This window comes from Hemiscyllium ocellatum, chromosome 31, assembly GCF_020745735.1.
Source record: "Hemiscyllium ocellatum isolate sHemOce1 chromosome 31, sHemOce1.pat.X.cur, whole genome shotgun sequence".
NCBI classification, from domain to species: Eukaryota; Metazoa; Chordata; class Chondrichthyes; order Orectolobiformes; family Hemiscylliidae; genus Hemiscyllium; species Hemiscyllium ocellatum.
The window spans coordinates 27,787,212-27,802,611 of NC_083431.1; the positions used below are offsets into that span (position 1 = coordinate 27,787,212).

Here is a 15,400-nt window from a genome sequence, read left to right on the forward strand (position 1 = left end):
TTTATGCAGCTGTTTTGTTTCTTGTCAACTTCTCAATGTGTGTTTTTGTGTTAAAACTATATTCCTATTAGTGTGTTTCTAAAAAAAAAACTTTGCATTTGTATTGTAAGTATATATTTGAGTTTGTCCTATTTCACTACTTTATTAATAGTTTTGTTGTCTGAGCAAAACCTACAGCATTACATGTTTATGTTTCAATGAGAGCCTACTTTGTTAAAACCAAAACACTTCAAAATACAATCTGTTAAGTCCAGTTTCTGCATCAAATCTGTCTTGTCTGGTCATAAAATCAGCTTGGATTCTGAATATTCTGTGACATAGCTTGTATCTGTTTTCCATTTATACCCTGAGTTTCCATCTGTCAAGCAAAGACAAAAAAACCTGATGACTTTGAAATGAGTCCATGTTGAGTAGCAGCATTCCTGTAACTGCAACTCCCCCTTTCATATACACTATTGTGTTTTGCTGTCACTTCAATGTCGACGTATAAAGATTTACTGTCTTCCATTTTACTACAAAACCAATCTTCTGAGACTTGAAATCATGAATTTGCTAGAGTAGCTAAGATTAAATTATTTTCACTGGGAAGGAGTAAGAGATTTTAAAGTAATTGTTAAATCCAGGGGTGTGAACAAGAATTTTTATGCATGAGTTATGTTGATTACTGTCTGTAAAGATTGTGAAAGCAGATTAAGTAGTGACTTGCTTTAAAAAAGAGTTAGGTAAATATGGACAATTAGGAGAAAGTGAGGACTGCAGATGCTGGAGATCAGAGCTGAAAATGTGTTGCTGGAAAAGTGCAGCAGGTCAGGCAGGATCCAAGGAGCAGGAGAGTCGACGTTTCGGTATATTGGGTCCAGGTCGATGTGCTTATTGATTGAATCTGTGGATAAGTGCCATGCCTCGAGGAATTCCCTGGCTGTTGTGTTTGGCTTGTCCTATAATAGTAGTGTTGTCCCAGTCGAATTCCCAGAAGAATGAAACCTGAAAGCAACAACACCCCCAGACTCTATGGACTACCTAAAGTGCACAAACCAGACATCCTACTCAGAACCATAGTATCACTACTAGGGACACCATCACACAAACTGGCTAAAGAACGACGGCAAAAACTGAAACACCTGATCAGCGGATCCAGATACTCTATACAATCAACACAAGAGTTCTTGGACATCATCAGAAATATACACATAGACAGACAAGGAAGAAACCATGGTCGATGTAACGGCACTATATTCACCTCTATCGACAAAACCCTAGCCAGAGAAACAATAGCCAACCTGCTAGACATACAGAACAGACAACAAGACATTGAGTATGCCGTCTTTGATGCTAGGTTCAAACGACTGGACCTGTGCCTCACAACACACTTCGCATTCAACAACCAAATATATGAACAAATCAACAGCACACCCATGGGCTCACCCATCTCTGGACTCGTAGCAGAAGCGGTAGTGCAAAGATTAGAATAAACAGCCTTACCGCAAATTCAACCCAAATTCTGGGTCAGATATGTGGATGACACCTTTGTAATCATTAAAAACACAGAAATAGAGAACACACACCGGATCATCAATGCCACACTCTCAGGAATCCGATTCACTCGAGAGGAAGAAAAGGACAACCAACTCCCTTTCCTAGACGTGATGGTACAGAGAACACCGAACGGAGAATTCAGCACAAAGGTATACAGGAAAGCCATACACACAGACCAAGTCCTAAACTACGAAAGAAACCACCCCAACACACACAAAAGAAGTTGCATCAAGACACTGTTCAAAAGGGCCACAACACACTGCAGTAACCAGAACTGCAAAAAGAGGAAGAACACCTATACAATGTATTCGCTAAAAACGGATATCCGCGCAATTTCATCAACAGATGCTGAAGGGAAAGACAACGGAAAGAGGACATGCTGCAACCCAAAGGACTAGCCACACTACCGTACATCAAGAGCATTTCTGAACTGTCATCCAGACTACTGCGACCACTAGGATTCATACCAGCACAGAAACCAACAGCCACTCTCAGACAACAACTCACCAGAACGAAGGACCTGATACCCAGCATGAGCAAAACCAATGTAGTGTACAAAATCCCACGCAAGGACTGCACAAAACACTACATAGGACAAACAGGAAGACAGCTAACGATCTGCATCCATGAACACCAACTAGCCACAAAATGACACGACCAGCTATCCTTCGTAGCCACACACGCAGATGGCAAACAACATGAATTCGACTGGACAACACTACTATTATAGGACAAGCCAAACCGAGAACAGCCAGGGAATTCCTAGAGGCATGGCACTCATCCACAGATTCAATCAATAAGCACATCGACCTCGACCCAATATACCGACCAGTGCAGCGGACAGCTGGAACTGACAACCAGAAGCGGCAGATTCAAACCACTACAAATGCCAGAGGAAAGATCGCAGAAGCGCTTCACATGAGGCTCCCAAGCACTGAGGATATCACCTGAACAGGGGGCAAAACGTTTGCAACTCACATTCCCAGCTCGGCGAACAGAACTACAACATTCTGATAACTTCAGAGCCTGGGAAGGTATGGGTGATTGTGCCATTTGATAACAGTGGTTGTAGCTAGGGCTTGGAAATAACTGATAACGGTAACTAGGGAGAGAATAGATCAGTAAGGCCGCTTATGTGTGGTACAACAGGAGATGGGGAAGATACTAAATGAGTATTTTGCATCCGTGTTTACAGTGGAGAATGATATGGAAAATATAGAACGTGGGGAGGTAAATAACAACATCTTGAAAAATGACGGGAGAAGGTGCTGGACACCTTAAAACAAATAAAGGCATCTGATTGGGCCCTTTGCTTAGATACTTGTGTCATCAATAGCCGCAGGTGAGGTGCCGGAAGACTGGAGGTTGGCTAACAGTGCCACTATTTTTTAAAAAAGGGGATAAGGAAAACCCAAGGAACTATAGACTGGTGAGTCTGGCATCAGTGATGGGTAAGTTGTTGGAGGGAATCCTGGGGGATGAGATTTACGTGTATTTGGAAAGGCAAGAACTGATTTGGGATAGTCAACATGGCTTGTGCATGGGAAATAGTGTTTCACTAGCTTGATTTAAGAATTTTGAATAAGTAATGAAGAGGATTGATGAAGGCAGCATGATGGACCTGATTTCTATAGAATTCATTAAATTGCTTGACAAGGTTTTTCTTGGTAGACTGGTTAGCAAGGTTAGATCACACAGAATAGAGGGAGAACTAGGTATTTGGATACAGAACTGGCTTGAAGATAGAAGGTGGTGGTGGAGGGCTACTTTTCAAACTGGAGACCTGTGACCAGTGGTGAGCCACAAGGATCAGTGCTGTGTCCACTGCTTTTTGTGATTTGATATAAATGACTGAGGTGTGAACATATGAGACATTGTCAGTAAGTTTTCAGATGACCCCAAAACTGGAAGTGTCGTGGACAGCGAAGGTGGTTACCTTGGAGTACAACAGAATCTTGATCAAATAGGCCAGTGAGCTGAGGAGTGGCAGATGGAATTTAAATTAGCTAAATGTGAGGTGCTGCATTTTGGAAAGGCAAATCAGGACATGACTTAAACACTCAATGGTAAGGTCTTGGGGAGTTTTGCTGAACAAAGAGACCTTGGACTGCAGATTCATAATTCCTTGAAAGTGAAGTTGTAGCTAGATATGGTAGTGAAGAAGGCATTTCGTATGCTTTCGTTTATTGGTCAGTGAATATAGGAGTTGGGAGGTCATGTTGTGGCGATACATGGACATTGGTTAGACTGCGTTTTGCATGAAATTCTGGCCTCCCTTCTATAGGAAGGATGCTGTGAAACTTGCAAGGGTTCAGAAAGGATGTTCCTAGATTTGGAAGGTTTGGTCTCTAGTGAGAGGCTGAATAGGCTGAGGCTCTCTTCCCTTGAGCGTTGGAGACTGAGGGGTGACCTTTAGAGGTCTATAAGATCATGAGGGACATGGATAGGGTAAATAGACAATGTCTTTTCCTTGGTGTTGTGGAATCTGAAATGAGCGAGTGTAGGTTTAAGGTAAGAGGTGAAAGATTTGAAAGGAACCTGGGGCAACGTTTTCACACAGAGTGGTGCCTGTATGGAACGAGGTGCCAGAGGAAGTGGGTGGAGGCTGGTATAATTATAACGTTTAAAAGGCATCTGGATGGATACGTGAATAGGATGAGTTCAGAGGGATATGGGCCAAATGTTGGCACATGGGACTAGATGAATTTAGGATATCTGATTGGCATGGGCATGATGGATCGAAGGATCTGTTTCCGTGCTGTGTATCTCTTTAAGTATACAGGTGAAAATTAAAGCTAATGGGAGTGGTTTGGGGGGTGGGTAAGAATCTCATAGTTGAGGTGTAGAATTGTTCATTAAATGTTAACATTGTTCATACATTTGAGAGTCAAGGGAGAGAAAAAATAATTTATGAAATACGGCTATAGGACCAATGAGCATAAATGATGACTTATTGGAATTACAGTGAAGAACTAGTATTGTGTGAAGATTGGCAATCAAAAGTCAGTGTCTGGTGACATTTTTATTCTCTACCTGGCCCCATCCTGTCAGAGATTTAAACAGACAAATATATAATCTCAACTGTTCAGTTAGTCTGCTGTTGAAATGATTATACAGGTATCTGTCTTACAAGGATCAGGTTAGTTCAGTTGACTGGATGGTTGGTTTGTGATGTCGAGTGATGCAAGCCTTCTGAGTTCAGTTCGCTCAATGGCTGAGGTTTCCATGAAGGACTCTCCTTCTCTACCTCTCTTGCCTTAGATATGGTGACCTTTGGGTTAAACTGCCACCGGTTATATCTCTGTTATGAATGAGCATTCATATGGTCCTCTGGAACTATGCAACTTTACATCTTTGACAAATTTTCTCATACCTCTGTTCCCCCAGACTTGATATATTTCAAAGTCTTCCCATCTCCTACCCTCTATAATCTTCAGCTCAGTCAAAACTGCTGTGCGTGTCCTAACTTGAACAAGTTCATGTATTCATGTCAGACCACAGCCCTGCATATGGCATCTCAAAATTTTAAATCTTTGTTTCAATTACCTTTTGAGATCTTGCTTTTGAAAACTCTGAAACCTCGAGCCCTACAACCCTGTTTTTGAAGACTACTTTGTCGAGTTCAGGCTTTACTCTGTCCCCACCCTTTACACTAATTTTTCATGTTCCCACAATCGGGAGGCTGTCCTTCAGCTGTTTAGGCACAAATTCTTTCCATCAACCCTCCTATTTGTCCATTTTACTGCTCACTTAAAGCATTTCTTAATTTCTACCACTGTACCTGTTAGTCACTTGACTTGGGGTATTTTGAGTTGGTTGCAAAACATAAGAACTAGAATTTTACAGAATAGAGTTTTGATGTGCAATATAATACTCGCTTGTATTCAGCTTTTCTTTGATTCTTGCTGCGAGTAAAATAACAGTTTTGTATATTTTCCATTTTTTCCGTCCTTGTTTTGAAGTTAAAATTTTTAACCATTCAAGAACTTTATGGAATAAAAAACTTAGTTTGAGCTTCAGTTAGAGTATTGAGGAATGCACTTCCTTACTAGTCTGAACATATATCTGATCTTGAATCCAGCATTTTAAACATTTTTATCCTATATGTCATCTGTATTCTTTATGAAGTTGGTCACAATTTTCCTCCAATTCAATCCCCTTTTGTATGCTGAAAGTGGTTCATGTTCACATATTTAAAGCATTCTTGTCAGGATATAAACAATACTGGCACAGTCAAAGAAGTGGTTTCTGTTTTTTCAATTATGTGACTTCCTGGATCACCCATGCATTGTTGTCTAGATTTGCATATAGTCATTCTGAGTAGGGGTGTCGTGTTTCTTTTGTACTAAAAGTGTGGCACCAAGAGCTACTTAGCTGTATTGTGTGCCCATTGCAGTCACTTTTGAGATAATTGGTTGACAATTGTTGAATAATACACAGGAGGAAATTCTGATGTTTTATAAATAGAAATTAATGTGACAAGCTCTAGCCATAAAAAAATTCCAAAACCGGCATTCTCTTGGTCATTTGTTTGCATTTATGTTTAATGTCAACAGAAACCTAAAGCTAAAATAAGTCATGCCCCTTTGTTTAAATTCTGCAAAAGTGTCGGAGACTTCCAGCATTGTGAGGGACACCAATGTCATCTCCCCAAAACTGTTCTCGATGTACATTGCTGCAGTGCATCACCTCACTGACTAGTTCCCTGCTGGAGTGGAGCTAACTTCTAGAATCAGTGGGAAATTATTTAACCTCTACCACTTTCAAGCCAAAATCAGTGTCACCCCAACCAACGCCAATGAGCTGCATTAAATGGATGATGCTTGCATATGTGCAGGCTCTGAAGATGGACTCTAGACCATCATCAGCACCTTTTATGGAGTCATAAAGAACATAGAAAAGTACAGCACAGAACAGACCTTTCGGCCCACAGTGTTGTGCTGACGATTAATCCTAATCTAAAATAAAATAACCTAACCTATGCACCCCTCAATTCACTGCTGTCCATGTGCATGTCCAGCAGTTGCTTAAATATCCCTAAAGACTCTGCTTCCACTACCACCACTGGCAACGCATTCCATGTGTTTACAACTCTGTGTGTAAGGAGCCTCCTTCTGATTTCTCCTCAATACCTTCCTCCGAGCACTTTAAAAATATGACCCCTGATGGCAGTCAATCCTGCCCTGGAGAAAAGTCTCTGGTTACTGACTCTATCCATGCCTGTCATTATCTTGTACGCCTCAATCAGGTCACCTCTCTTTTCCCCCCCCCTCCAGAGCGAAAAGTCCGAGCTTAGTCAACCTCTGCGTAAGACAAGCCCTCCAGTCCAGGCAGCATCCTGGTAAACCTTCTTTGCACATTCTCCAATGCCTCCGCATCTCTCCTATAATAGGGCAACCAGAACTGGACACATTATTCCAATTATGGTCTCACCAGCGTTTTGTAGAGCTTCAGCAAAACTTCACGGCTCTTAAACTCAATCTCCCTGTTAATGAAAGCCAAAACACCATACGCTTTCTTAACAATCCTAACCACTTTGGTGGCAACTTTGATCCCTCTGTTCCTCTACACTGCTAAGAATCTTGTCTTTAATCCTATATTCAGCATTCAAGTTTAACCTTCAAAAATGCATTACTTCACATTTATCTCGGTTGAACTCCATCTGCCATTTCTGAGTCCAGCTCTGCATTCTGTCAATGTCACGCTGCAGCCTACAGTGGCCCTCGATACTGTGAACAGCACCTGCAACCTTTGTGTCATCAGCAAATTCACGAATCCAACCCTCGACCTTCTCAGCTATAAAAACTACCAAGAGCAGAGCACAAGAACAGAGCTCTGTGGGACACCACTCACCACTGACCTCCAAGCAGAATACTTTCCATCTACAACCACTCTCTGCCTTCTGTCAGCCAACCACTTGTGAATCCAGACAGCCAAATCTCCCTATATCCCATATCTCCTGACTTTGAATGAGCCTACCATAGCAACCTTATCAAATGCCATGCTGAAGTCCATATGCACTGCCCGATCTTTGTCAACCTGTCTCGTCACCACCTCAAAGAACTCAATAAGATTTGTGAGGCATGACCTGCTCCTCTCAAAGCCATGCTGACTGCTTTTAATAACACTATACCTTTCCAAATAATCATAAATCCTGTCCCTCTGAATTCTTTCCAAAACTTTGTTGACCACAGACCTAAGACTGACTGGTCTGTAATTGCCAGGGATTTCCCTATTACCCTTCTTGAAAAGAGGATCAACATTCGCCTCCCTCCAATCCTTCGATTATGACTGCCGTAGAAAGCGACGAAGCAAAGATCTTCACCTGCGGCTTAGCAACCTCATTTCTTGCTTCCTGGAGCAACCTCTGATAAATCCTAGTCTGACCCTGGGGACTTATGAATCTTGATGTTTGCCGAAATTTCCAGCATGTCAACTTGCTCAATCTTGATCTGTTGAAGCCTATTTCTCGTCTCCTCAAAGTTGTCATTCACAACAAGGTCCCGTTTCTTAGTGAAAACCAAAGCAAAAAACCCATTTAGGGCTTCCCCTATCTGCTCAGACGACTTGCACAAGTTCCCTACGCTATCCCTGACTGCCCTACCTTCTCCCTGATTCTCTTATTACTCACGTATGAGTAAAATGCCTTTGGGTTCTCCCTGATCCTTCTCATCAAGCCTTTTTCGTACCCCCTCCTGGCTCTCCTCAGTCCGTTTTTGGAACTCCTGTCTAGTAAAGCTGTAATCCTCCAAAGCTGAGCTAGATCCTTGCTTCCTCCACCTTATGTAAGCTGCCACTTTCATTTTGACGAGAAGCTCCACTGTTCTCGTCGTCCAAGGATCCTTAATTTTACCCCTTGCCTGTCTCAGAAATAAATTTATGCATCACTTGCAACAACTGCTCTTTAAACAGTCGCCACATGTCTGTTGTGCCCTTTCTATGGAACAACTGCTCCCAATCTGTACTTGCCAACTTCTTTCTGATTGTGTCATAATTTCCTCTTCCACAACTAAATATATTACCATGGTAACTGCTCCTTTCCCTCTCCCCGGTATATTAATTGTGAGGCAGTTGTGGTTACTGCCACCCAAGTGTGCTCCCACAGATCTGACACCTGTCGTGGCTCATTGCGAGCACCAAATCCAAAATGGCCCCTCCCCTCGTCGGCCTGATCCTATCCTGAGTAAGGAAACCCTCCTGACACACCTGACAAAAACGGTTCCATCCAAACCATCTGCACTACGGAGGTTCCAGTCAATATTAGGAAAGTTGAAGTCATCCATAACAACCACTCTGCTACATCTGCATTTTTCCAAAATCTGCTGGCTTCTGAGTTCTTCGATCTCTCTATGCTATGAGGGGGTCTGTAGAAAACCCCAATGAGGTGGCTGTTCCTGTGCATATGAGAGCACAGGGCTCACCCTGAACATCCACAAGCTGAAGATACTACACCAACCTAGCCCAGCATTCTGGAATGAACCGCAAATCATTAAGGCCCTGGAGAATGTTGGCCACTTTCAATATTTTGTATCTTGTTAACTCAGCATAGCCTCCAGTAGTGCTAGCACAGTGTCCAGCTGCCTGAGGGAAAAGGGTATTTGAGGACATCATCAGACCTGACATCAGATTCGTGGTATACAGAACTGTAGTGGTTCCCATCATCTATATACGTCTGAGCGTGGACTGTTTACAGCAAACACCTCAAGGCCCTGAAGCACAACCACCAGTGTTGCCTACAAAGATTCTGTGAACCCGCTAGGAAGACAGATGCCCCAGCAACAACTTCATTGACGAGGCCAATATCTCCCGCCATTAGATCAATGACTACATCGGTGCAGCAACCTGCACCCAGACTGAATTGGAGCAGTTCATCAAATTTGTCCAAAACTTCCACCCCTCCCTCAAATTCACTTGGTCCATCTTGCACACCTCTTTCTCCTTTCTTGACTTCTCTATTTCCATCCCCAGCGACAGTCTCCAGACCGACTTTTACCATAAACCCACAGACTCTCACAATGACCTGGACTACACCACCTCCCAACCAGGGTCCTGTAAAAACCCCACCCAGTTCTCCCAAGTCCTTTGTCTCGTCTGCTCAGATGAGGAGACATTACACCTCCATGCATCTCAGATGTCCACCTATTTTAAACAACATGCTTTTCCCCCCTCTGTCATCCAGAGACAGCCTTCTACTGAACCACCTCCATTCCTCATTCTCTTACTCTAAACCATCCTCCAAACCATCCCCTTTGTCCTCTCCTATTACTTCACCAATCTCTATATCTAACGCGCTATCCTTTAAACATGTCTGCCAACACCAACTAGACCCAACCATCAAGACCGTCTTCCCCACCCAATTCCTCTCTGCCTTCCACAAGGACCCGTTCCCTTCACCAGTCTTTGTTTTGTGCCTGAACCCCCCAGGTACCTTTCTTGCAACCAGAAAGATGCAAAACCTGCCGGTATCCCGCATCCATCCAGAGCCCCAAACAGTGCCTCCAGGTGAGATACAGGTTCACCTACCTCGCTTCCAACCTAGTTTACAACATCAGGTTTTCCCTATTTGGTCTCTTCTATATTGGGGGGACAAAATGTAAACAAAATGGTACACCGAGAATATCAGCCGTACCCACAGGGGCTAACTGGACATCCCAGTCACTGCCAATTTTAATTCCCCTTTCCTCTCCCTTCTGACATGACCATCTTTGGTTTCCTCCATTGCCACAATGAACCAAACTGAGGAACAACAACTCATCATCCGCCTGAGTAGCCTACAGCCTGGAACACCTAACATGGAGTTCTCCAATTTCAAATAACCTCCCTTCCACTGCCTCCTGCCACCAACTGGCTCCGTTCCTCCCATTGATCAACCAGGTCATATACTTTACCTGTGTTCATCTATTCCCACTTCACCATCCTGCCCTCACCCCACCTTTTATCTGTAGCTCTCCTACATCCACCCCCAATTCTGAAGAAGAGTTACATCTGAAACGGGGACTTCTCCACCTCCTTGATGCTGCCTGGCTTGCTGTGTTCTACCAGCGTTCTGCTGGTCTACTTTGGATTCCAGCATCTGCGTTTGTTTTTGTCTCAAGCCAATATCCTTAGCATTGCGCACTGACCATTCTTGCTGAGCTGTGATGGGCTGGACATTTTACCCCCATGACCAATGTGAGACTCCTCGAGCAGACACTTTACTCCCAACCCCGAAATGGCAGGTAAGCTTCAGGTGGACAGAATATAGCCTCAAGGCCGTGCTGGTGAAGTGTTACAATCCCACTGATACCTGGGAATCATTGGTCCAAGACCATTCAATGTAGAGGAGGAGCATCCAGTAAAGTTCCAGCTAAAGTCTACGATTCACCAATGCATTCCAAGGTTTTGTAGCCTGTACAAGGTCTAGGAGCTGCTTGCCTCACCTTGTGTGCTGGAGCTTACATAGTGAAATTTTCCATGGAATAACCTGAAAATGATACTTAGCCAAATTTTGGAAAATTCAGCTCTTTATTACACTGCACCAGAACAATCTGTGGACAGATCTTTATGACAAATATCAGGTATATAGACTTAACACCTTTTGTCCTGAGCTGAGTTTTTATTGTGAAGGGTCCCTTGTTTTTACTTAAGTTTCTGGTGTAGTTGGTTAACTGTAATTGATTTCATTTCAGGAAATTTTGCATTCACTCAAGGCTATTTCTTCAATGTTTCCCCCAAATCTTTAAACTGCTAGCACAGTTTGCTTATTTCTCTAACATGTCTAACTTCAAGTGATTTTGTTTTTTGAATAAACACAATCTGCCGATTCCTCAGAAACAAACCCAAACAAGCAGGCACAATACAACCAAAAACTACCTTGCATCAAAGACATATCAGACATGGCTTCCAGACTACTCAAACCCTTTGGCATCATGGTAGCCCTCAAACCTACCAACACACACTTCAACAGTGACTAATGAACCAAAAGGATTCATTAGATACCATCAGCACAACTAACATAGTTTACAAGATACCATGTAAGAACTATAACAAAAAAAGCACTACACCATACAAACTAGCAGGAAACTTGTCACCAGGATACATAAACACCAGCCGGCCACTAACGGACACAACGCAGTATCACTAGTTTCCATACGTACAGACAACAAAGAACACCACTTTGACTAGGGCAAGACACATCCTAGACAAGCAAAACAAAGACACACAAGAGAACTCTTAGTGGCATGGCATTCTAACCAGAAATCCATCAATAAACATATTGATTTCGGCCCTACCTACCTTCCCTTGTGGGAAAAAAATGGAAATGACATCACCCTCCTTAAGAAACCAAGACCTAAAAAGAGAGAGGCAGGACATACCACCAGCACTTTACCAGAGGCTCTCACTGATGATATTTCCTAGTATGCTGTCGAAACATCTGAAAACAAACCTTCAAGCTTAGCGAACTAACTTGTATTCTTACGTCAAACTTTTCTTCTACAGCCTTCTGTCTCTGGAGGCTTTTCCCTTAGTAATCTTAAGTCACTGAGGGCTGATTTTCCATTTAACTGCCATGTTGGCATACGACTCAGATGACCTGGAAAGCACACATCTGTTTCATTGCACATTTCTGAACATTACTGTTCTAAGCCTCTACTTTCCGAGGAACCTGCTTCTCTCCAAAAGGAGTCTGTGCACACTTTGTGATGTTCTGAATATTTGTGCCTTTGTCATTTGTGCATTTGGTTACATGGCAATATTTTTTCCCTCTTCTACACTTGTTTCTAATGCACTGAAGTGTTCACCTGTGATTTTAAACGTTCAATTTAGAGAAAAGAAAATTTGAGACAAATTTGAGAAAATTTGAGTCACTACATTCAACTCAAAGAAGAAATAAAACTTTGTTCTTCCCTGAACATGCATCATAGAAATAAAATCATATTTAAAGCAGTACATGGTTCTGTCATATTTAGAACCCAAGTTTCCAAATAACATTACATAAATGACCTGTCATCACACTGCAAACTTGGAATGTCAGTCCTTGTCACATAATAACAAAACAAAATACTGTGAATGCCTGAAATTTGAGACAAAACATGAAAATGCTGGGGAAAATAGAGTCTTTTAGAATCTGTGGAGAGAGTGAGTTCATCAGAATTGTTTAGGCTGTCTGATCTAGGTTTTGTGAATCTATTTTACGATCTTCAAAGTTACACTAAATTGATGTACAGTTGGCTAATGGGGAACACTGAGCAAATTACTCATTTTGGAATTGTAGTTCTTCCAACCCTTCAAGAAAATCATTGTAGCTAATTTGCTCCATTTTGCATCAGGGAATTAAAAAAAAAATACTTTCAGCTTTATGCATGCTATGTTGTTTGCTTTTCTTAGACTTGTCATTTTACTCAGTGGTTAGTATTTTTAGTGGGGCTAGCTTGGAATTTCGTCTTGAATTTTAAATCTCTCAAAGTATAACTTGAAATATTGATAAAATCTCAATGTTAGTTTAAATATTGCAGTTTTGCACAGCGAATATATGCTAACTGATGTTCCCTTTTTATACAGTTACAGATATAGAACTGAAAAGGTTAAAAGATGCCTTCAAGAGAACCAGTGGACTTTCTTTCTATATGAGCCAGCAAGCCTTTGTAAGGGAAGTTCTTGGAGATGGGGTTCCACCTAAAGTTGCAGAAGTGAGTATTTTAATGTAATTGTAGTGTAATAAGAGCCTAGATCATTGCTAGTAAAGGCTTTAGCATGTAGAAGTTCCTCAGCTGGGACTATTTTTATGCAGGTGAATGGACAACCAAATTAGAACTGAAAATTTGTGGCTAAATTTCAATCTCTCCCTGTACATTTTAGCATGTAGAATCGATAAATATACATTTTGGCAGGCCAGCTGCATCATACATTTCACTTTGATGTTATCAGAGAAGTTATGTTGTTGTACCACATAACTGGAATTCCTGACATCACCTTTTGTTCTCCATTGAGCTCATGTTTATGGTTTCTCTTTGAACAACGTAACCCTACATATAGGTTAACTTGTATGTGTATGAAGCAAAATGTATGTTTCAATATTTTCATGAGAAAATTAGTTTGACAAAAAATCATTTTGTTTCATCTGTTTATAGTACATAGTGTTAAAAAGCAGCTGAACTAATGATGAAAGAAAATGCCCTGTTTTATTTCGATGCAGGACTTGAAAATTTTGTTTTGCCTGGACTAGGTTTCTGGGTAGAGGAGGATAATCCATTTAATTCAGTGACAAAAGAAAATAATTGAATAGTTTTGATTGTGTAACTGATTTGAGCTGCTCTTTAGCAGCAAAACATCCATTTAAATTTAAACAAAAGCAAAATGCTGAAGATGCTATTTAAATTTGCTTTGACCTGGCAATTTTCAATCTTCGCGGTCATGGCCAGACCAGAAATCTTCCATGTGGTGATAATGGGTATAACACATGATTCTGCCACTAAATTAGATAAAAACTAACATAAAATCTAAAATTATGTCTCCTTGCTTTTTGAAATCTTTATTTCTGATTAACAGATTTCTTTTGAATTTAAATTTTTAGTACGCATCTCCCACTTTGCATAGTAAAGAATGATTCCAGTACTTTTATGGAAAAAAAAATCAAAATAATATAGGAACAGGAGTAGGCCATTCAACCCCTTGAGCTTATTCTGCCATTGAAGGAGATCATGGCTGATCTGTTGCCCGATGAAGGGCTTTTGCCCAAAACGTAAATTTTCCTGCTCTTCGGATGCTGCCTGCCCTGCTGTGCTTTATCAGCACCACCCTCTTGACTCTAATCTCAGCATCTGCAGTCCTCACTTTGGCCTGATCTGTTGCCTGACTCTGTATACCTGCCTTTGGCCTATATTCCTTAATATAGTTGCTTAACAGGCATTTATCTATCTCTGATGTAAAATTAACAACTGATCCAACATCAACTGCCATTTGTGAGGGGATTTTAAAGCATCTACTACTCTTTGTGTATAGAGTGCTTTCTCACATCTCTCCTGAGCAGGTCTGGCCCTAATTCTCAGTCTATGCTTCCTAGTTCTAGAACCCCAAACCGGTGGAAATAGTTTATCTTTACCTACCCTGTCATTTCCTGTTAATATATTGAGGATTTTGATCAGATCATCCCTTAACTTTCTGAATTCTAGAGAAACCATTTCTAATTTGTATAATCTCTCTTCATTAACTTTGCTCTTGAAGTCCAGGTATCATTCTTTGAAACCTACTTTGGCCTCTATCCAAGGTCTCTATATCCTTCCTAATGTATGATACCCAGATTGGTATGTTTTTGGTTTCTGGAAATGTTACTAATTTATTTAAATTTTCTGGGGACTTAGGAATGTGAGTTCGCATGTGGCAGTGGTTGATACAAAAACAAAAAGCTGAGAGATTGCTGCATTCTAATGTAACATAAATGAAACAGTAAATATCAGGAGTAAGACTCCATTGACTCATCCCATGTTGTAGCACTCAGCTGAAATGTCATTTGCTTATTGAAAAACCTTAGCGATGACTATTGACCATAAATTGAACTGTACTAGCCATCAAAAATACTGTAGCTACAAGAGCAGGCTAGGGATTAGGAGTTCTGGGGCAAATAACACTCCTGTCTCCCAAAGCCTATCCTCAATCTACAAGGCACAAGTCTAGAGTGTGATGGACTCTTCACTTGCTTGGGTGTAGCTTAACACCATTCAGAAATCACAAAATCAGTTTGTTTGATGCCCTGTCAGCATGGAAAAGTATGGCACTGGAAAAGCACAGCAGGTCAGACAGCATTTGAGCAGCAGGAGAATTGACATTCTGGTCATAAACACTTCATCAGGAATATTGGGGTGGGGAGAGAAATAGGAGTATAGGG

The 15,400-nt window shown here is 41.5% G+C and overlaps 1 protein-coding gene across 1 annotated transcript in view; it reads left to right on the forward strand.

Moving 5' to 3' along the window:
* Positions 1-15,400, forward strand: part of usp32 (ubiquitin specific peptidase 32) — a 199,429-nt gene that overhangs the window by 18,113 nt on the left and 165,916 nt on the right. The window contains exon 2 of the mRNA XM_060847945.1: positions 13,078-13,205. Coding sequence (XP_060703928.1) covers positions 13,078-13,205 — 128 coding nt within the window. The remainder of the gene's footprint in view (positions 1-13,077; positions 13,206-15,400) is intronic.